This window comes from Callorhinchus milii, unplaced genomic scaffold, assembly GCF_018977255.1.
Source record: "Callorhinchus milii isolate IMCB2004 unplaced genomic scaffold, IMCB_Cmil_1.0 Scaffold6, whole genome shotgun sequence".
Taxonomy (NCBI): Eukaryota; Metazoa; Chordata; class Chondrichthyes; order Chimaeriformes; family Callorhinchidae; genus Callorhinchus; species Callorhinchus milii.
Window position 1 is genome coordinate 27,192,366 of NW_024704747.1, and position 21,572 is coordinate 27,213,937.

At 36.9% G+C, this 21,572-nt stretch overlaps 1 protein-coding gene across 1 annotated transcript in view; it reads left to right on the plus strand.

The window, feature by feature from the left end:
• Positions 1–21,572, plus strand: part of ubr3 (ubiquitin protein ligase E3 component n-recognin 3) — a 66,523-nt gene that overhangs the window by 33,634 nt on the left and 11,317 nt on the right. Inside the window, exons 28-36 of the mRNA XM_042336247.1 lie at positions 142–252; positions 1,072–1,284; positions 1,807–1,943; positions 4,114–4,199; positions 11,172–11,277; positions 11,952–12,052; positions 16,826–16,947; positions 20,039–20,146; positions 21,302–21,427. Of these exons, the coding sequence (XP_042192181.1) occupies positions 142–252; positions 1,072–1,284; positions 1,807–1,943; positions 4,114–4,199; positions 11,172–11,277; positions 11,952–12,052; positions 16,826–16,947; positions 20,039–20,146; positions 21,302–21,427 (1,110 nt within the window). The remainder of the gene's footprint in view (positions 1–141; positions 253–1,071; positions 1,285–1,806; positions 1,944–4,113; positions 4,200–11,171; positions 11,278–11,951; positions 12,053–16,825; positions 16,948–20,038; positions 20,147–21,301; positions 21,428–21,572) is intronic.

Below are 21,572 nucleotides of genomic sequence, written 5' to 3' on the forward strand. Positions count from 1 at the left end.
AGTATAAAATAAATGTACTGTATGTGTAAAAACAAGAAATGGGTTTTGTTTGATATAATTCCTTTCCTTTTGTAAGACATTGAATATTTTGTAAAAATCAAACATGATACCTTTTTATTTTTTGGTACATTCTCAACGTAGAGTTCTTGCCTGCAGTCGGTGTCCATAGGCTGGGAAGGCGGTGTGTACGTTCAGACTTGTGGACACACTTTGCATATTGACTGTCATAAATCCTACATGGAGTCACTAAGGGTAAGTCCACTGAAAAGTTTTGCCTAAACTTCGATCGATCGATCACCTGTCAAGAATAATGTATTTTATTTCCTTCTGATGCAGTGAAACACAAGATGAAAGTAAGTAGACTCCGCCACTGCAAAGCGCTCCAGGATGCTACCCCACTTGAAGGGCGCTATATAAATGCAAGTTTTTGTTGTAAAGGTTGGGTGCAGTCAAGGTGAGGCTTTTTCATCCCAAGCCCTCTACTCCTCATCCAAAGCCCTTACAGAAAGAAGACTGAGACTGCCTCAACCTGCTCGTGACTGATCACGACTGATCACTACTACTTCCTACTTTAACATTTTCAATTGATTTTCATGAGTGATATATTCTAGTTGTTTCTTCTGCCTTCTACCTCCCTGCAGTTTTTTTTTTGTCTCTTCGACATTCCTATCCTACATGGCTCCGAGAAGATAATTTTATACAGCATGAACAACTTTCAAATCATAGCAGATGTAGTAGATAATCTAACTTTGTTACTTCAAATTTTATCACAAACTCAGTTTACGATAGTGTTGTGAGCTTCATTGTTTTTGGAAGGGTTCTATACTACCATAAATAAAAAGGTGACCTCTACATAAACTGGAAATGAAATGAAAATATGAATATTGGAAATCCAAAATGGAATGATCAACTGCCTACAGGGACAGATAGGTTTATGGTTTGGATGTATTCCTTCCTCAGAACAGGAACAAGCTTACTGGAGAAACTAACCCTTTTTTATAGAACTGAGAACTTCCTTGTAATGCTTAGAATATGTCTATCCATTAAAGTTACATTTGTTTTACCTTTCAGAATGATCAGGTGGTTCAAAGTATCCAAGGCGAAAATGGAGAGTTCACCTGCCCCCTTTGTAGACAGTTTGCTAACAGTGTACTCCCGTGTTATCCTGAAAAAAGTGAGGAAAAAGGTAGATGGTCACCTTACAACAGCAAGAGCCTCCAAACACTGGTCAAAGAAGTGGAGGACCAGCAAGAACAGATGGGAATGTACCCAGTAAGCATCAGTGTAAGGCTAAGCAATCATTTGTACTTAGTTTAACTTCCTTCCTATGCTGTTATTTTTGTGCTGTTAACCTTGCTTCACACTTTAATTCATTATTAGTAGAATTAATGGTGAATTTTGTGAATCAATTTGCAACCATTTGTTTTTCAAAAAGTGCTAACAAGGTTTACGATTCCCCTGGTAACGTGAATGTATAATTTCTTCTCAATAAGTGCATTTATTTTAAAGATTTTTATTCAAAAGTTGTGAAATGTAATTGAAACATGTTAACTACACTGCTTAAGAGAGGTATAGATTGATTAATCCTTGGGAGTTTTAATAAACTGTAGTTACATTTAGTAACCAAATAATATTTGATTATTATAGGTATTTAATATAGTCATCTAATTAGTGAGTTTATTTTTAAATGGCCCTTTTTATATTAAAAAAAAGTCAATTGGACAACTCAAGATTTGTTATTAAAGCTTGAGGGTGTTCTTTGTCTCGGTTTAAAAAAAAATCTGTTTTGTATTTGCTTTACATTAGTCAGTAACAAATCTGAGCAAGGAGATGGAATCTGTGATGAAAGACATAAAGAATGCAACTCAAAAGAAATACATAGATTATGGGAAATCACCTGGTTCACCTGACAATGACTTTCTCTTCATGTATTCAGTAGCTAGGTATGTATATCTTATTTTGAAAATTATTTTGACCTCTAGAATGTAGATACGGTGGCCAATGGACTTCAACTGATATTAAAATGTTGGGAAAGATTAAAAATCTGTGATTTTTAAAAATATATATATTGGAACAGGGGAAGTTTGGCTGCACGAAGGTTACAATTGTCCTACTAGAGAAACTTCAGTGTAATACAAAATTGGCAGATATATACTGTTTATACCTGTCTTTTGTCTGTACATGTTTTTTTTCTGTCTACTTGTAACTAACTGCCCAGCCTTACATTTATTCATTTGTCTCTTTTTTTCTTGTCTTTATCTCTTGCACTTTATTTGTGTTTCACTCTCTGTGTGAAGCCATACATCTCTGTAAGTAAGCTGAACAGTCATGGGGTCAATTTTTAGATTAAGCTTTGTAGTATATGATCTTAATGGTGACTGCTGTGAATTTCTAACCAGGAAACTAAGTGATTCAAAACTTTAGTCTGGCTGGCTGGGCAGTTCTGCGGTTTGACAGAGATATAAATTACCATCTCTACAGCTGATAAAGAAATACAAGACCTTTTGTAAAGAACAATATTTAAAAAGCCGACCTTTCTAGAAGCCTTCAATCAAAGTGTGAACTGACCTTTGTTGTATCATGATGTAAGATTGGGAATATTCTGTTACTAGACAAGAGTCTATGTTAATAGACAAATGCAGGGAAATCTGTGATAATCTTGCATTAAATAGCACCTCATCATTTTGTCTGTGCCTCAAAGTGCAAGATGTCCTTGACGTCAGCTGTTATTTAGGATGCAGGAAGCCGGCGGTCTGTGGATCAATGCCAAAGACCTACCTTATAAGGTTGATGGATTCCAGTGTATTTTACTAGATAATTGTGTTTAATTAGACCAGTCAAATTGAAACAGTCAAAAATATTAGTTCTTTTCCTTTTGCTATGTGACTGTGATGAGTGTATTTCGTATGAACAGTAGTGTCAAGCTGCAATATATTTTGATGTCTGAAAGTGTTTCTGAAAATGTTCCCCTGAAACCTTTCACAATCATTCTCAAAATTTGTTCACAATCTTACCCAATTTGGTATCACAACCGTTCCTGTGTCTGTCATTAATCTTTAGAGTAATAAACAATGTAAGCTATTCACCTGAACCAAATTCGTGATAAGGTGTCTGGAAAAAACAGATGAGACGATTTTATTATTCACAAAAAGTTAAATTGTAAATTTAAGTCTTTTGTACTACATTTTTTCCAGAAGCGTACAATCTCTTAAAACATTCCTGTTTTTTAATGGTTATATTTATGTTTTCAAAATACACATCAATTTGTTTTCAAATTAATTTGATCCTTGTGTCTTCCAACTTTCAATGAAATGTTCTTAAATATATTTTACTATAAATGTTTTTCTCCTTTCTCCCCTCCAAAAAACAAATCCAGATGTTTAACAGTGGCTCCAGTAAGGTTTAATTTGATTGTAACACAGTTTCCAAAAGGCTTGCTTTTAGGTTACCTTGGTGCTCGATGCAACTTGATAGATGAACAGAACGCGTGCACTGACACAAGTGTTTAAATTAAACACGTTGCCCTCATTTGTATTCTCATGGTGAATTGCACCATGTTGTTTGACTCTTACTATCCTGCCCACTGGTCTGCAATCCCTGGTTGCTGCTCCCTCCCTGGTAGTTTTTCAGAAGTTCAGTGAACATCGCAAATCGCCTGAAGAGTGGAAAATTCCCCTGTCACACAAAAGCTCTTATCAGCAGCAAACAGATGGAGACCTAAGCAGAAAATTATCAATATTAAATTGCTTTTTTTCTGAGGAACAGAGGATTAAGACTGCATTTCAGACTTGTGGTTTAAGCTATAACTTAGGGATAGTGTCCTGAAATAGCTTGGGTTTTTTAAATCACTTGACACCGCATAAAAATAGTATTGGGAAAAAAAATTTAGTCAAGTGCATCATCCTTTACTGAACTAATATTTATGAAGCTTAAAAAAATTCAGCCGATGCAAATAGCGTACATTTTTGTTTCAATTATTTAATTTTGGAAGATTTCTATTCATTAAAAAATGGTTGTAGTGTATTAATGTGTTTTTAATTTCAACCTGGAGTGTAAAATCAATGAAATAAATTTAAATTGTAACTACACTTTACACTTTAATTTCTGCTTCAGGGTGAATTTGGAGCTGGAATTGGTTCATCGAGGAGGAAACTTGTGTTCGGGGGTAGCAAGCACTACCTTGAAAAGATCCTGTTTAAGTAAGTGTAGCCTGAGTTATTTCTGTGTAGTTCTTTTATGTGATCAGCAGCTATCCAGGAAAACCATAAATATTGTACATAACTAATGTATATTGATGGATTATTTCCTAACTACTACTGAATCATTGAGAGTTCAGAATCTGTATTGCTTCTCATTTCAGCAGCAAGCTTCTAGCCACATGTAGGATTTGCACCCAATGAAGACAGGTGTTCATTAGCATGCTTCAATCTCTGCCATTTCTTGCGGAGTGTGAGTGAATATATACAAGTGTTTATCATTTGCTTCCCGAGTTAAATTTGGTTAGCAAAATTACAGAAGAGGGTTGAACACTTGTTCTTGAAAACAGGAATAAAACTTACTTAGAATACTTGAAAACAGGAATAAAACTTACTTGGAGATTACATTCACCAGCATTTTCTTTCATACAACAAAACATCTTTATCACAATATATTTAAACGGCCAGTTCTTGGACCTGAGGAAATTGGTTTCATTTTGAAAATGGAGGGCTTTGTGTTTGATAATATTCCAAGTTGCTGTTGTAAGATATGACAACCAAAAAGTTAAAACTTTTTTCGCTGCTGTTTTGATGAAGAACTGAATATCATTACAAATGGCTACATCATGCATAGAAATAGAAGCCTAAATAGAAATAATACACCTGACTGACCTCGGACTCTACAATCTGTCCTTGGGTGCTGTTTGCCACAGTGCGTTATATACATATAGAAACAGTGTGGAGCTGATTTGCCTTTAACATGACATTTTACTTACGTTGGATAATAGAAGAGTTTTTTTTAAAAATCTGTGCAGAGTGCATTTTTGTCACCTTGCAGACCACATGAATGTATTAGCTCCCAGTTATCGGCATTTAGATAAGGATTCAGTGAGTCTTGTCAGTATTTTTGAACAGTTGATCTGTACCATTGCGACTAAGATTCTCAAGCTACCCCTTGATGTCTGAAAATTGAAGACACATGGCAAAACTGTTTGGTTTAGTCCAAATAGTGATTTCCACTAAATAGAATCTTAGATGAGTGCATATAGGCTTCTATTATTCACTTATTTTCATGCTCCTTTGTATACTTTTATGTACGTCTACGTGTTCCGTGAATATGACATTTCACATTGGACTCGGGTGTCATTGACACCTGAACTTAGCTGAGCCTAATCGTGATTAACTGCTGGACCTGATGGATGTGAGCATCAATTGTCTTTCGTTGCTAATTAGGCTTGCTATATTGGTCCCAAGATGGAATTTGGGTTGCATTCGTGATCAGATCTCAGGTCAATCAAAGTTGTTTTTAAGTATACATTCTAAATTAAGCAAATATTTATAATTTCATGCTCTTTTTCAAAAAAAAACGTGAGGCTGGTATAAAGCATGCTGTGGCCTAAAAAAAAAAGACACGATAAATTCATTCTAATATTTCTGTCATTTGAATTTGTTTTTAATCACTTTGTTAACATTGACCTCATGTATTTGTGAGATAGTAGACATTTTATGCTGGAAACATTTCATTAGATTTTCTACTTGTCTGGCTATAGGTGCTCTTAAAATTGGATGTCTTTTTGGTGATTAAGTGTAGTTTGACACATTGTACTTCTAGTATTGTAAAGTTTGTTGATTAGATACTGTAGAAATTGAGAAATGCTGTCCTTGGTGAGTTGCTACAGCAGAGAATATCAAAGGAGAAAATGGGAACAAATAGGTCAGGTGCTGTTTGAGTAGATTGCATTGTGAGGAACTGATTCTCTTGGGAACTGGAAATTAGTAATGATTGATATACCTGTCTGTGATGCTGAACGAGCCAGTGTGACGAAAATGGTTGCGTAGAGTACCATAATGTGAATGCATCGATCGAGAAACTGCAGACAGTCATATAGCAGTGAAAAACAGTTTTTGTGTGTGTCTGTGTACACGTTGCCTGAATGTGACATTTCACATTGGACATAGGTGTTCTCTGAGTTGTCATTGACAAATCTGTGTCAGAATTCCAAATAGGCTTTGCAATAAACCCTTTTAATACGGAATTCTCTTGGCTTTCAGAATATGCGCCAACAATAACACATTGTAATTTGCTGCCTATATTCCACACAAAAAATTGCATCAAGTTACATAGATTCAAATCACATTGCAGTAGGTGAAAAATTGTCTGAGTAAATCTACAGATAGAATTTTCGAGTCTTTAAAATGTTTTGCTTTGGTACAAATGTCAACTGCAATCCTTCAAAAATCACTGCATCAGTAGGTAGCCTAGCCATTGAGGTGATGACAATCAACATAGTTCAGCAGCTTTGTGCAAACCATATTTGTATGTTGAAAGGATGTTGTTATGATAAAACAAAGGTGTTTTTTACAAGGAAGTCTTTACTTTTTGTCACCTGGCAGCAGCATTATTTGGTTAATCCAACTTGACCTGTAACTAACTGTTCAGATCTCTGGACTTCTGATTTCTTGTATATTAAGTTCTGAAGCTTTACCCAGCAAAAATACGTCAGCTATCTCACTAAAGGAAGAATAGAAGAGAAAAAGAAAGGTACAACAACTTGCACTTACATACCACCTTCCATTCAGGGTAGTGTCTCAGAGTACTTAACAGTGGCAGAGCCTGACTCCAAGCTGGGGGCGGGGAAAGTGACTGTAAGCACAGTCGAAAAGGAAGGTTTTCAGGCGGGACTTGAGAAAGGGGAGAGGGGGGGCAAGGTAGAGGGATTGAGGGAGAGTGTTCCAGGGTTTTGGGGTGTAGTGGTTGAAAGCGCGACCTCCAGTGGTGGAGCGGAGGGTGCGAGGGGCAAACAAGAGGTCGGTGCCAGTCAAGTGGAGGTGCTGGGTGGTGGATTGGGAAGTGACGAACTCAGAGAGGTAGGGAGGTGCCAGAGAGTGAAGAGATTTGAACACAAGAGTGAGGATCTTGAAATTGATCTGTTTGGTGATAGGGAGCCAGTGGAGCTTCAAATCGTTTTTTTTTACAATTAACAACAGTACAGTTACAATTGCTTTGCTGAATTACAGTTCTACCCTGTGGCTTATGTAGTCTATGTTCAATACATGTCCTGAAAATTAATTTTCTAATGGACATGTTTCTTTTTCTGTTACCCAATTTTTGCACATCAAAAATGAGCAAGGGAGTGTCTGGGTTGGGATAGTTGAAGGAAATTGTAGCGGTTGGGTGGCCAAGATTGGAGGGATTTGAATATTAGAATTTGGTATGAGGGGAGAGGTAATGGTAGAGACGGGCAAACACTCTTACAAGGGTGAGAGAAAGTTGAGTGGGTAAGAACGCTGACGTGGGCTTTGGAAAACTGACATCTACCCTTTGGCAAGTCGTTTTTTTAAAATCCAGTTTCCTAATTAGCTGTTAATTTCCATGAGTCTTAATCCTTCAAACTATGATATGCTGAATGTCATCAAATGTCCTTTGAAAATCCAAGTAAATTATTTCCACTAGACAGCCTTCATCTACCGGTGTCACTTCAACCAACTTAAAAAAAAATATCCAGATCAGTGCGGCTTTTGAATCCAACTTGACTATGTGACAGCTGAGTGTTGAAGACTCTGGTATTATCTTAAGCTTTCTTTTCTTCCTTTTCCCTCCTTTTTTACAGGCCGTTCAACTTCAACGTTTATGTATATCCTAAAATATTAACTTGTGTTAAGATTTAATATTGGGTAAATTTGCTCCTAGACCTTTTTCTGTTTCTACCAGTTATTTAGTTGGCAGCTAATCAGGAAAATTAGTGTCAGTGTTTTCACACGTGCAGAATGTGATTGTAATTGTGTTACGCACACCATAATGTCTTAACATCATGTTAACTTCAAAGCAAGTACAAAAAGAAAAGTCATCTCGAAGTTCAGTTACCTGGAGTATCAGCAGTCACTGGTGACTGGAAAAGTGTACAGTAGCAGAACTGGTACAAAGTAGGTCACTCTTTTCATAGGTCAACTTGTGATGGCATCTGACCCACCGTGGAAAGCATTTAGTTTTACTGGTTGAATACAAAAACAACAAAAAGATTACATTTGTGTAGCGCCTTTCACGTCAGGAGGACGTCCCAAGGCGCTGGACGCAGTGCAGCATTTCAGACCCGAGAATACAATGTAAATGCAATATAGAGGTCACTTGCAAGTTTAATTATTAAACTTTTAATAACTATTTCAAGTTCTAGACTGATATGGTATTTAAGATTGGCAGGAAGTATTACATTCGTATGCATTAACGTTTTACAGTGAGCTAACATAATCCAAAGAAATCCGTTTGGGGGCAGTAGGAGCCCAGCGGACAGAAAACATGTCCAACCTCAGAATACGGCATAGAAGCAAAATAGTATTCAAATACAACTTGAGCAGCACAATATGTTGATGTTTAAAAGAAGTGGTTATGCTTTTTGAAATTATTGTTTGGTTCTGTATCTTCTTTTTCTCATATACAATACAGCCAAGGGACAATGAGAGAAATGTGAAAGCTTGATAGTGCATGCAATATGACTGCAACAGAATTACAGGTAGACTGAAGTGGGGAGGAAGGAAGGGACAGAAATTGTTGTTGAGGCAAGATAAGATCTAGAGAACTGAATAGACAGACAAGACGAAAGCAGACAATTATTGCCGATGACGAGTTTGGGATAACATTTAGAAAGGACAGGCATTTTGTGTTGAAGGTTTTTTTTCCCTTGCCCATGCTGCCCATCTCCTCATGTGTGCTTTTCCACTTTATTTTTCTGCATTATAGTTGCATGTCACAATTTTTCTCTCCTTTAGCTGCGAGTCCATGTATTAACCCCAATTAATTCTATAAAAGAAATAATGTATGGAAAATGTTCACTAATGCAAGCTAATAAATATCCTTGTTTGAGGGTGGCCAAAGCTGGCATCTTACCAGTGCTTTATTCTTCTAAGCTGCATGTTTCAGTTGGTTCCAGCACAGACAAAATGGGCCGATTGGCCTCCTATCCTGTAAACTTTCTACGATTGCTCCTTCCTTCATGTTTCTTGAAAGTTTTTTAATATATTTTTCAAATAGACCCAAGTTGGGTCCTTTGTACTCTTGCTGAGTGCAGAATTAAGACTGAGAATGTATGAAATGTTATCAATATGTTTTCAGAATCTGGTGGTGTGTAGACGGAACTATTTTTGGGGCATTTCAAGGGTTATCATTTTGAAATTGAATAGGTTTGAGTGCTGTAGATTACGGGTGTGTGCGGTTGTGAATTCTTAAGAATTAATGGATGCTTTAAAACCTGCTGCTAAATACTGTATTCTTCAATCTCTAGACTTTCACAGTGCAACTGAATTCTAAGGATGTACTGCGATGAACAATCTATGTATATAGAAAGGTCTTTTTCCTTGGATTTTTCACTTGGGTCAGAGTTGAAGGTTAAAATTCTGCTTTCTAGCTTGCAGCATTGTTGGGGGAGAATTTATATTTATAAACCCCTTTATGAGATACTCAATTTTGCGCGATTTTTACATTTAAAAATCCAAATGACTGGTGTTTTCACATTAAACCTGCTATGAGCAATTTTCCCCCAAAGAATAGTTAATCTCATGTGAGTGGGGGAATAATCATTTAGTCGTAAGTATGTTTCATCACTGTTGCTGTTCGGGGTCAACAAGCCTCGCACGCAAGAATTTATAATCAGTGTCATGTCCTTGATTGGCAATTTAGAAATGATGCATTTAAAATGTACATTTTAAAATGTAGCTTTTATTTAAAGCTACGAGAATACATTTTATTTAGCGTTTAGATGTATTTTGAATATCTCTCGCTGAACTGTCGATTGCATAGGGTGAAAATTTAAACACTCTTCTTTAAAATGTTGTCTGATTGGCTGTCATTATCCTCAATTTTTTTTATATCAGGCACGTGGCACAGTCACCTGCTTTTTGCTGGTGCCTCAGGCTTGTAATTACCGCCCACAGCTTTTCAAATAATTGAAGATCGAGATGGTCCTGCAATTGATTGCCATCATCTGCTTCTTGAATACAGAGTAAATGAGGATGAAGTGATTTGGCAACCATTCTTTCCAAGCAGCCGTGATTCACTCTCAGAAAATGTAAAAGGCACCTCAGAGATTACTAGTGAAATCAGTTTTAATTAATTTTAATGTTTAAGTAAACATGTGGTATTGAGTGAGTGTAGAATAGAATATAAATGAAATACTGTGTTTGGCCACATAATGAAATGCCCGACTTAGGATAGTTTTTGTGTGAAGAATTTTGCTACATTAGGAACTGTTATGTCTGATCATTATTAGCCTATTGGAAAAAAATGGGGGCACATAACTTTTGTTTCAATAGTGGGTGAAATTAAATAGCTGGCATAATGGGAAAGGCATCCAAATTACTCTGAAGCCTTTGAAATATTTTGTGTTTGCCTTTTTAAAAACAAAAATTGCATTATTGCCAAAAGATATGACAAAAACATTGTTTCAGCTCGTGTTTGCTACAGCACTAACAAAGAACCTGTTCAATTTGTGGCCCAGGAAAGCCAGTGATCTCTCTGCTGGCTGCTGCAGTGATTTTCTAAAAGTTTCTCTGAAGGCTAACAAATCAAACCTCTCTTGTCAGATTAAATGGATGTTCAGCTAACACTTGCAATTCATGTAATGTGTATACTGCGTTTTGTGCCTGTTTCTCAGTGTAAAATTTTGCATATTAAATGCAAACATCACTTGGATCACTTTGTTTAAATTGCACCTGGGTTTCAGGCCTATTTTTCAAAGAAATTTTGCACTTCATATAAGCTATAATCAGATATTGTAATTTAAAATATTTTTCCCAATAGTACGAATGGAAACCATAATTTAAGATAGAGCAAGTATGGCCATGTGAAATAGGATATTTATTGGGGTCTGCTGAATACCTTCAACTGGACAATAATTTTGAAACAGTATTCCATAATGTGGAAGCACAGTACTGAGTTAACCTCTCGTTGAATCCGATTGTGAAATGTTTCTTCTTGTGTTTCAGGCCAGTTGTTCCATGTGTTAGCCATGCACATGCGCTTGTTCAGAATTGACTCTGCTTACAATCCCTGGACACGACTGACACAACTTATGCAGGCTAATGATTCAGAGTGAGTAATTTAATTTCTGTCCTCTAATTTCTATATCACACTCCCTGCAGAAGAAATGGCAATGCATTCTAAAGGAGCATGGTCTCTCTTGTGACTTTACAGAGCAAATTCTCAAAACATTTTCCACGTCTCTTGTGACCACAATGGGCATGGGCAGGGTGAGACTGCACAGCAGCGAAATTGCACAGTGCATCTTTATACAGATGAGCAAATAATTTAGATTCAATATAAATTTAGATTCTGCCAATAGTCAAATCTATTTTGTAGATCTGAACTAGCTAACGGTTTTCTGACTCTTAAGTTTAGCTTGGGAAAAAGAGAAGTTAAATACCTTCTGATGTTTATCTTTCATAAATATTTGTTTTCATTGTTCCAAAGGCTGCCTTTTATCAGTTTTGCTAAATAGAAAGTTATTGTGAAGTAATTGCACCTTTGTGTGTTGCACAGTTCTCCAGAGAATCAGTCTTCAAGGTGGAAAATGATTTCAAGTGCTTATTCGCAGTTTAAGGTCAACTGCATAATGGAATTCATTTGAAGCAGATACAATCTAAAAACATTTAATAGTGTTGGGTTGTTAACATTCAGATCACAAGCAAAGCGATCAGTTTTGCATGTGACTAATCAGTGTGAGCAGCAATCTTTGCAATCTGTATCCATTTAATTTCTGCTTTCAGAATCTGTGATGATGAGAAGCCAGAGGTGCCACTGTTGTACCGGGATGTTTCATCTCTCCTTCTTATCCTAGTTTTAACTATGCCACAAGAATTGCACAAAGGTAAGCTTTAACCTTGCGGTTTGTTGATTTCCCCCTGAATTGTGCAGCTATCTTCAATGTACTGAATTGGCAAGAAGCAAATACAACGTGCAACAATTATCTGAATGCAACAGACACTCAGAAGTCAGCCCAGTTTAGCAAACTGATGACTTTTTAAATTTGTATGTACAAATGAGAACAAAATACATTTTGAATACACCTACTTATTTGGGTTGCCTGATTTTTTTTGATCAGCCTCCAGAATGGAAAGGACATGAGGCTTGGAAAAACATCCAGGCTTTTATTTTTTTACTGGTGAAATAATGTCCTTAGAATGACCTTCATCTGTTAACTGTTCTGTGATCTGTGTGATCCTTCAAGCTCAGCTGAATGCCTGAGGGATAAAAAAGATAGCAATTTATGTTGAATTTGAGAAGTTACAATTGCAGCAATCGTGTATAATATAAGGTTGTACACAAATGATAATTACAGTAATGTCTACTGGATGTGACTTGGAATGTCAACATGTAGCCTGAGGGAGGGTAGAATGTGTGATGAATGCAAAGTCGCCGAGCTGTTTAGTCAGTGTCACCAAATACAAGCAATCTATTTTTAAATTGTTTCTGAGTAAAATAAAATTTGAAATGAAACAACAAACAACAAAAAAAGTTCAGATGCTTTGTATGAGGAATGAAGCTGCATATGATGAATTCGATTAGTTAGCTTTTAAGTGAAATATTCAAACATCGGCTTTTTGGGAACATCAGATTGACGTTTGATGAAGGGGAATTCAGACAATCTTTTGTTCCTGTACTGGAACGATGGGAATCATATCAACTGTCTTGTTAGCAGTTGGATAGGAGTTGGTGCTTTTTCCAATCCAATATTGATTAAACCAAAGTAAATGTCATTTATCCTGTCTATTTTGTGAACGAAAATTGATCTGCTCCCATCACAAAGAGGCTTTGCTGCAAATTGAGTCTTTTATTACAGAAAGGACTTCATGATGAAGGTCAAAACATTTGTGAGTGTGTTGATAATTTGAATGTTGGTCAAAAAGGTGAGTGAGAGAAATTGGAGCACATTGATTGGTTAGACTGGGTTCAGATGTAGAGTTACGTTCTAACTGAAGTAATGCAGCATGCATGACCTACAACTATATCTGTACTATAGAATGTAGCTTTGTGCATTTTAAATATGGGGCACGGGGAAAGGAGGAAGATCTGTACAGTAGCAACGGGAACATTTACTTTGTTTGACCTTGAGTGAAATGTCTAACATACCCACAAATCAGTAATAATTAGTAATGTTATTTGCACTAAATTATGCAACGATTTTGAGTGTTTATTTTTGTTTTAAATGCTTTATGGTTTGCTCATGTAATATGGAAGATGAAGTATTTATAGGAACAGGAGTGGGCCATTCAGCCCCTCGAGCCCATTCCGCCATTTTATAAGAGCCGAGCTGATCTGTACCTCAACTCCAATTACCCGCCACAAAATAATTTGCTATTATTTTTCACAAATTATACAACAAAAATACCTTCTGATATCTTCCGTGTGGCCAGTTCCATCAGTTTGGCCTTTTTGGTTGCAATCTGGCCTTTGGGTGAAAGGGTGGTGTGGATTAGATACTTGTAAACTGCACTTTTCTTCAAGTTGTACTTTTTATTTTTTAAAAAAAAAACTGGGTCAGAAGCAAAAAATAAGTGTCATTAAAATGAGGAGAGGGGATAGCACTCTGATAATGGAGGGGAAAGAAAATTACATTCTGGTCGCAGTGCGTGTCGTGTGTCTGATTTTTGTACTGTGCTTTTCAACCCCGGAACAGATTAGTAACATCTGCTCCCTTTTCTCCCATCGCTCAACCCTCCAGTTCAATTAAAAATTCTGGTGTTGCAAAACGTAGTAACACCATCCCTAATACAGGTTTCAAGCTGGATAAATTTAGAGGCGATGGAGTGTAAATTGTCTGCAGATTCCACTCCAGCAGTGACCTCGTTGCCATAGTGATGTTGTCATGTAGGGAGGTACACACGCAGCATCTGGAAAATAATGGAATAAGCCACAGATTTAAGAATGCAAATAGGGCCACTCTATTAAACTCAATGTGCTGGATTAACCCACGTAGATCAAGAAGAAAACTGGGTCAAAGTGGAACTGGCAATTAATATTGTCTTAGTCTCTGTATTGTTTTATGTGGTGGGAAAATAGGATTTTTACAAAAATCTGAATCTGACACACAAGGGCACAATAGTTTGTTTGTTTCGTGGTTGTGCTGCCTCGATCATTATTTCCTACCCATCCAGTTCCGGACATCACACCTTGCTAAGAATTTAGGGGCCCTGGAGAAGGATTCAGTGTCCGTCTTGACTGCTGTCAGCTCGGTATAGTGGGCAGTTTTGTAAGGGTATGATTTCCTCACTATCACCACTTGACCATCACTTCACCATTACAATATATTCTGCAAAATGCTTCGCGATGTCTCATCAATGTGATAAGGCGCTTTATGAAATGCAATGATTATTATAGTTGAGTTTTTCCATTTCCTACATTTTTGTGGCCTGTCAAGCAAGAATGCTGATTTACTCCTACTTTGTGCCAATCTGCGGGTTAATTTGAGCTATTACATACCCACCAAAAACCAAACCTATTAATATTGAACCCTCAAAGAATAAACGAGCGACTTTCATCGGTTTATTTTGGGCTGATTCAAACCCAGGTCCCAAGAACTGAAATGCTAGTGGGTTAATAACCCGCTGTGCCACTTACACCGCTCTCTCAGTTTTCATTTATTGAGGTTGTTTTCCTTAGTGCAGGTAGCCTTGTCGAACATTGATTGCTGAACTCTTTAGAAGCACATCATTTGTTATTGGCAATGTGAAAAGTGTAAGGGGAATGATTAATAGAAACAACGGTGGAATTTATTTTGAAGGTTACAGCAGTGTCCAAGTGGCTTGGAAAAATGTAAATAGCTTTTGACATTAACTGAGCAATAATAATGATTCTCAATTTATTTGAAATAATTTATTTAAAATCTAATTTATCCACTTCCATTTTCTCTGTAGCACCAATGAATATATTAGTTTCTGACAGCAGTACCACTGATTTCTATAAGCAAATAATTAAGTATTTTAAGGCAGTTATTGGTTGGTTTGTGTGCACAGAAATACAATAGATTAGATCACAACCAAAATACTTTTTTTTTTAGAAATCATCTGTACAGAACAAAACTTTTCATTCTGTTGCGGAGAGGGATGTGTTTTTATGGTATGAAAGTTAAATAATCTAGCCTGAGGAAGCTTGAGCACTCCAAGCTCAACATGAGGAATGAGCTCTTATGTTCATCTCTTTCAGCTGTTCAACAGCTGAATTTAAAGAATATTTACAGCACAGGAAGATGCTATTAGGCCCATCATGGCGTATTTGTGCTGATGCAGAGGAACTGTAATACTGTCCCATTAGAGTAGAAATCAGAAACGTCATGCTTATCTACAAAGAGATGAAGTCTTGCTATAGACAAATCTTTTTTNGTAGATTGTACCAAAGTTGATGCAAACTATGGGGAATGTGAAACGCTCACACCATCTTAATTGTATTTTCTATTATGTTTCCATTTGGGCTTCAAACTGGTTTACTTACTTCAAATTGTGATCTCAAAGTGACGCAAATAGTTTCACGGATATTAGTCCTAACATTAATGTAAAGATTCCTTGGATTAAAGTGTATCGTTCAAAAGGTAAAAAGCTTGTAAAATCACAACAGCAATGTTTCTTTGGAATACAGGTGTGTTAATCAACAACAAATTATATTATTATTGCGTCATTCACGTTGGGAGGACGTCCCAAGGCAGTCCCTCAAAAATTTATACTCATAATGATAATAATTCTTGCATTTGATGAAGAATCTTGTCACGTCATTGAGACACCTCAAAGCGCTTCACAGAATATATTGTGAAGGGGATTGACTGTAGTTTGTGGATGAAATGTGGCAGCCAATTGTGCACAGCAGTGCCACAAACGAACTAAAAGATTCCTTTTCTATCGGATTGCATTTAATGGCAAAGTAACAAGCTGTTGTTTACGGTTCCCTCCTGAAGACAGTCTTTCTTGTACACGATAACAATCACCTTGTCGCTTAACATTATTCCACATATTTTTTTTCCACTGCCATTTAAGTTTGAATGGTCACAAGAGAGGTGCTATGCCTTGAAGGATGTTCTGTTGCTTAGGGTAAACTTTTGTCTGGCTTGTTACGTCTGCATAATTTTGATTTGGTGTCAATACAAGCATTTCAGCAAAATGCCTTTTGAATTGATGATAGTTTTTAAAAAAAACTTGATTTGTTAATGCAGAATGTTGTGAAACTCTCATTTTATTTTTTGAGCACTTTTCAGAGCCTTACCAGTCAATTCCAAGCTTTCAATGTACATACAGTAGTTATTGTGAAATAAAATCTAACTGTAATTTTCTCGCTGAATGCTTGTGCGACCCACAATGTTGGATGCGATGGCCCTTATCTAGTCTGAATACTGCATGAATTCAAACTTATTACGTGAAGCACCTTTTAAAAAGTGATTTACTAGATATTAATCTTAGTGCTCTTATTATAGCTGAGTAAAGTTACAAAGAATTGATGGAAGCATCTATGGCTCTGAGCCACCAATTCTGTAACCGAGTTGTGCTCTACGTCTAATTTGGTGATGATGCACATTCGTTCACTATGTGTGATCTTCACAGTTTTTTTTAAGTCAGTATTTTGACTCAAAATACCGAATATTTTGTTTGTTTTGCAGAGCACTTTACCTGTATTGTGAAAGTGTTGTATACTTTTTTATACACACAAGCTATTGCAGCCCTGGCTGGTAGAATGAATGCTGAGGAAAGAGCAGCTTGGAAGAATTCTGGAAAACTCAAGGTCAGTCTATTCATATACAATTCAAGGAGGTGAGATTAAAATATGTAGGGCTAAATTTTATCTGTATACAAGACTGATGCTTGTTTTAACGGTTGCTCTTTCAGTAAAATTATATAGATTGTACCCATATGTATAGTTACCCATTATTTAAGCGCTCTGAGACGCTGCCTGGCGTGATGGGCGTTATATAACTGCAAGTTGTTGTTGTTATTTAGCAGATTGCAAACAAATGACAGGCTTCCATCTGACTACTCTATACAAGTCTTCATGTAAAGTTGTATGTGTCGCTTATTTGATATCATTCATCTTGGTTTGAATGTTATGGACATTAGTAAGCAAACCACAGCTGTACTTCTGTCAGCGTGCAAACATTATAGTGTGTAAATTATCCTTTTAAAGAAAACAAGAGTGCAATTGAATGAACAAGCCACCAATATTTCCTTATAAGTTAATTAAAAAATAGAAACTCCAGTCAATTTAATTTCTTAATCCTTAGCCTTTGAATATTATTTATAAAACCCTGAACTAGGTTCCAGCTACTCACGATTGTAATGATTTTCTAAAAGCAAATAGTAATGTTGTGCATTCTTATGCACCTTGTGTTAATATACAGCTCATTGATCATACTGAGGGGCTTTCACTCGACAATGATCTGTTTAATGGTCCATATATGCAAACTAATTTAAATGGGATTCAGTTAACTACTATAACTGAATTAGTCCTATTGTTTTCAGAGTTTAAAAATGAAAGGTCCAATTCCATATATATTAATACTCTGTGATACCTAACCAAGAAATAACCTTTAGTAATGATTAGAAATTTCAGTAAGACATAATGAATTATATAGTGATGCCTATCAGTAATGTGATCATTTAGTTTTTCTTCACTCAGTGGACAAATATTACAAAAGTAAATAAACTCTACCAATGTAAAGAAACAACATGGACATATTTTTCTCTGATTTTTGCTTCATACTGACATGGTGTTGTTTGATATTCATGATGTTTCCTTCTTATTCCACATAAAAGCACCTTCTCTGACCTGATAGATTACTACTTTTCTCTATTTTTAGCACGCTCACCCTTCCGACTGGTGTTTCTGATTGATGAGTTTTGTTTGGGGAGGGGGACTGCTTATCAACTGAAGTTTTAGCCAATGCATCAAGTGTTATCAGAATTTCACAGTGGTGAAGAGCCATGTTTTGTGGCTGCTGTCACAATGCGACTGTCTGTGTGAAATATGTCTTAGATTATGTTTCCCCACCAGAAACTACTCTTACATTGCCAAGAAGTAGTTTATTCAATAACAGATCAGCATCAGTACTGAGCATAAGAAAGTACTCATGGAAATGAAGGGGTAACTGGTCTCCACAAATCCAGGATGCTGTTTGAAAGACACAGAGCTATATCAAGCAATCTCTGCTCCTCTGTCTTTTTGGCTGATTGTCTGATTTAAGAATTTAGTCTGGTGGGCGACACACCAAGCAGTTGTATTCTGGAAAGTGAATCCGAATTCCAGTTGGCTTTCGTGTCCTACTCTCATTCCATGATATTCTTCTAAGTCATTTTCTCTTAAAGAGGTCAAAAAGGTGAACTTGGAAGGCTGCTCATTCCCATCACCTCTTGAATCCTGGCAGTTACAGAAGCAAATGGAAGAATGTGGGCGTTATTTTGCATTTGCCATTTCTTTTGTTCGTGCCACTCACGACATATCAGTGAATCTTCCTTGACAAGAGTTTCAAGCACCTGCACTCTGCAACAACAAACGTCCACTTAAACATATCTTGTCATTGAATGAAAGCACTGTATGAACACAACCCGGTTGTATTTAGGTCTGATGCATTTTGATGTTTGTCCTTGAAACATAATATTACCTCGTGAAACTTGCCTGACATTCATGTGCACCAAATAAAACATTTATAGCTTCAAATCAGTAGTTTTTTTCGCGTGCTTTTCAAGATTGGAAACATTGAATGTATTTTATACTGTTGCCTTGTAGGCAGGAATTTTTTGTATCATGTCTAAGGCAATACCACTTGCATTTATAGCTGTGTCTTAAAGTCATTAAATAGCATCTGCAGGCCTGCCACTTAGAACAATCCTCTTTTATCAAATCATTAAGGTTTGAAGTTATCAGCCAAGAGTGAAGCCAGTTAGTCTATAACAGACTTGAAAGCATTTTTCTTTCAGCGTTTATCCAATTCAAGTTTTTTCAGGTTTTCTGTCCCGTCTTCTTTCTCAGTCTGGCTTTGTAGTCTATGCTTTTGTGATCGGGCTGCCTTAATTGCAAGCATTATTCTTCAGAATCATCTTTGTAATCTTTTCTGTTTCTTTTCACAGTTTACAAAACAGTTTTTCCCTTTCTTATTTCTGCTGAGTTATACACGAACAAGATTACTTGTATAGCGTCGGGAGGACGTCCCAATATACAGTGTCATTAAAATGAACAATAACTTTAACCTATAAGGGCATGAATTTCTCTGTTTTCTCACTTTCACTCTTACATTCTTTGAATGAGCTGGACGTTTTATTTTATACTTATAAGATACTGGCAGAACATTTCTAGGCAGTGCTCTCACTCGTGCTAGTTTGTCATCCCTAAATGTCTTCAGCTCCAGCCCATCATGTATCCAATAAAGTTAAACATTACAGAATCTGAGGAGCTGGATAACGTCCTTACCCAGAAGAACACTTTCTGGAATTAAAAATGGAACTGTCAGTTAGGCTTGAGGCAACACTGCAATGTCATTTAAAGCTCCCAACAAATATCAAAAATATTAGCAATTGAGTTCCTGAAATTCTTGCTTTTAAACTTCATACTTTTATGACTGTTGGTTCTCGTTAATATTTCCTTTCTAGTTAATTTTATTCATTTGCCGGTTGGCCAGTGGTATCAGTGGTCCTGAACAGCTCAACTTTGTGAAATACTGGATAGGTTTCACACACCTTCGTTATTCTTTCACGAACATTTTAGTGACCATATTTATTTAAATGATATTGTTTGCCTGTTGCCGCGCATATTATATATGTTTTGTGTTTGTGCATTCAGATACACTGCGTAACCGTTTTTTATTTTTATTTAACTTTCATAGATCATGTGTAATTCAGATAAATCCTTGGAGGTATTACTAAGCCATGTAATCAGTGAGCTGTCCAGAGGCAAACTTTACTTTGGAAAGGAGAACGAGCCAGTATTTATGGTATGTACATAAAATTAACCCCTGCCACAAATTGTTGTTACGTTTGAAATCTTTGGTTAACTTTTATGTTGTGTGTGTGTGTGTGTAATACTGTAGCAATTGCCCTGTCCTTTCATGACGCACCATCATAGGTTTCCTGCACAACTGATGATTCTGGTTTGTTTTGTATCTAAAAATAAATTCTTAACAGCTTTACGAATGTCAGTAACGGTGTCGATCTTGCTCCTCCCCACATTTTGTTCAGGAGCAGCTATTGCTACAGGCACATTGCGTCCGGTTAATATCCAGGCACAAGCTGACAGTGCCACCCACGTGCAAGGATGCTTACAGCAGAGTCCTGGCAACCTTGGCTGCTAGAGAGCAAAAACTATGCAACACAGATTTGTCAAGAGCAGACTTAATGTCAATTAATTTGAACAGTCTGTTAAAATTGGAAACCTGCTGTTTGTGTAGACAATACTATATAATGAAAACTCGAATACACTTTGGTCTGTAACACTTCCTTCAATACCTTGTTACAGATGCTCACTCCACCTCACAGTGTCTTGTTTGACTCCTTGACTGTCTTTCTCAGCTTTTTCTTCCACCTCCACAACATTGCCTGCCCCTACCTCGATCTTTACCTCCCCACCCCACCCAGCCCCCCATCCGGGCTGCCGAGATCCTCATTCATTTATTCATAATGTCGGACCTTTTCTTACACAAACTACAGACCATCCAGAATTCTGCAGCCAATGTTCTCTCCCACGCAGGCAGCACAAAGCTACCAGCCCCCTCCTCACTTGGTTCCACTTAATCACCTAATCTGCCTCACGTTTAATATGTGAGCTTTCAGCCATTCGACTACCCTCCTCTTCCCCTCCCCTGCCCCCACCGCCCTCTTCAGTAGCGAGCGCTTAGTCTGCCTCCTGATAGAAAAGGTGCTATATCAATCTATGTTGTATTGTAGAATTTGGTTTGCTATCAGCTTTCCTCATAGATTTAAATTTTCACAGCTTTCCATAAAATATTCTAATTTATACCATATGAAATCAAATTTTCTTTGTGTTAATGTGTGATTGTCTTATGCATTAAAATTCACATGATTAAATGACTTAAAACAAATTAAGCCATTGCTGTTTTTTCGCTTTCTTCAACCTTCCTCCCAACGATCAGCTTGGCACCAGTGTCTGGTCTCTTCAGTCTATAGAACACAGCATCAAGCAGTTCTGTCTGCCTTTTCTCAGGATTACCAGCCTTCTACAACACCACCTCTTTGGCGATGATCTTCCCAGTTGCCAGGTACGATCAATGCTCCTATGTTCAGTGTGTTATGTGAAGAATAAATACATTGTTTTGAATTCTCTCACATTAAATTGAAAGAACGAGGTAAGTTCTGAGAAGGAACATGTGTGTCATATAAAGATTGTGCTGAGGCAGAAGACTC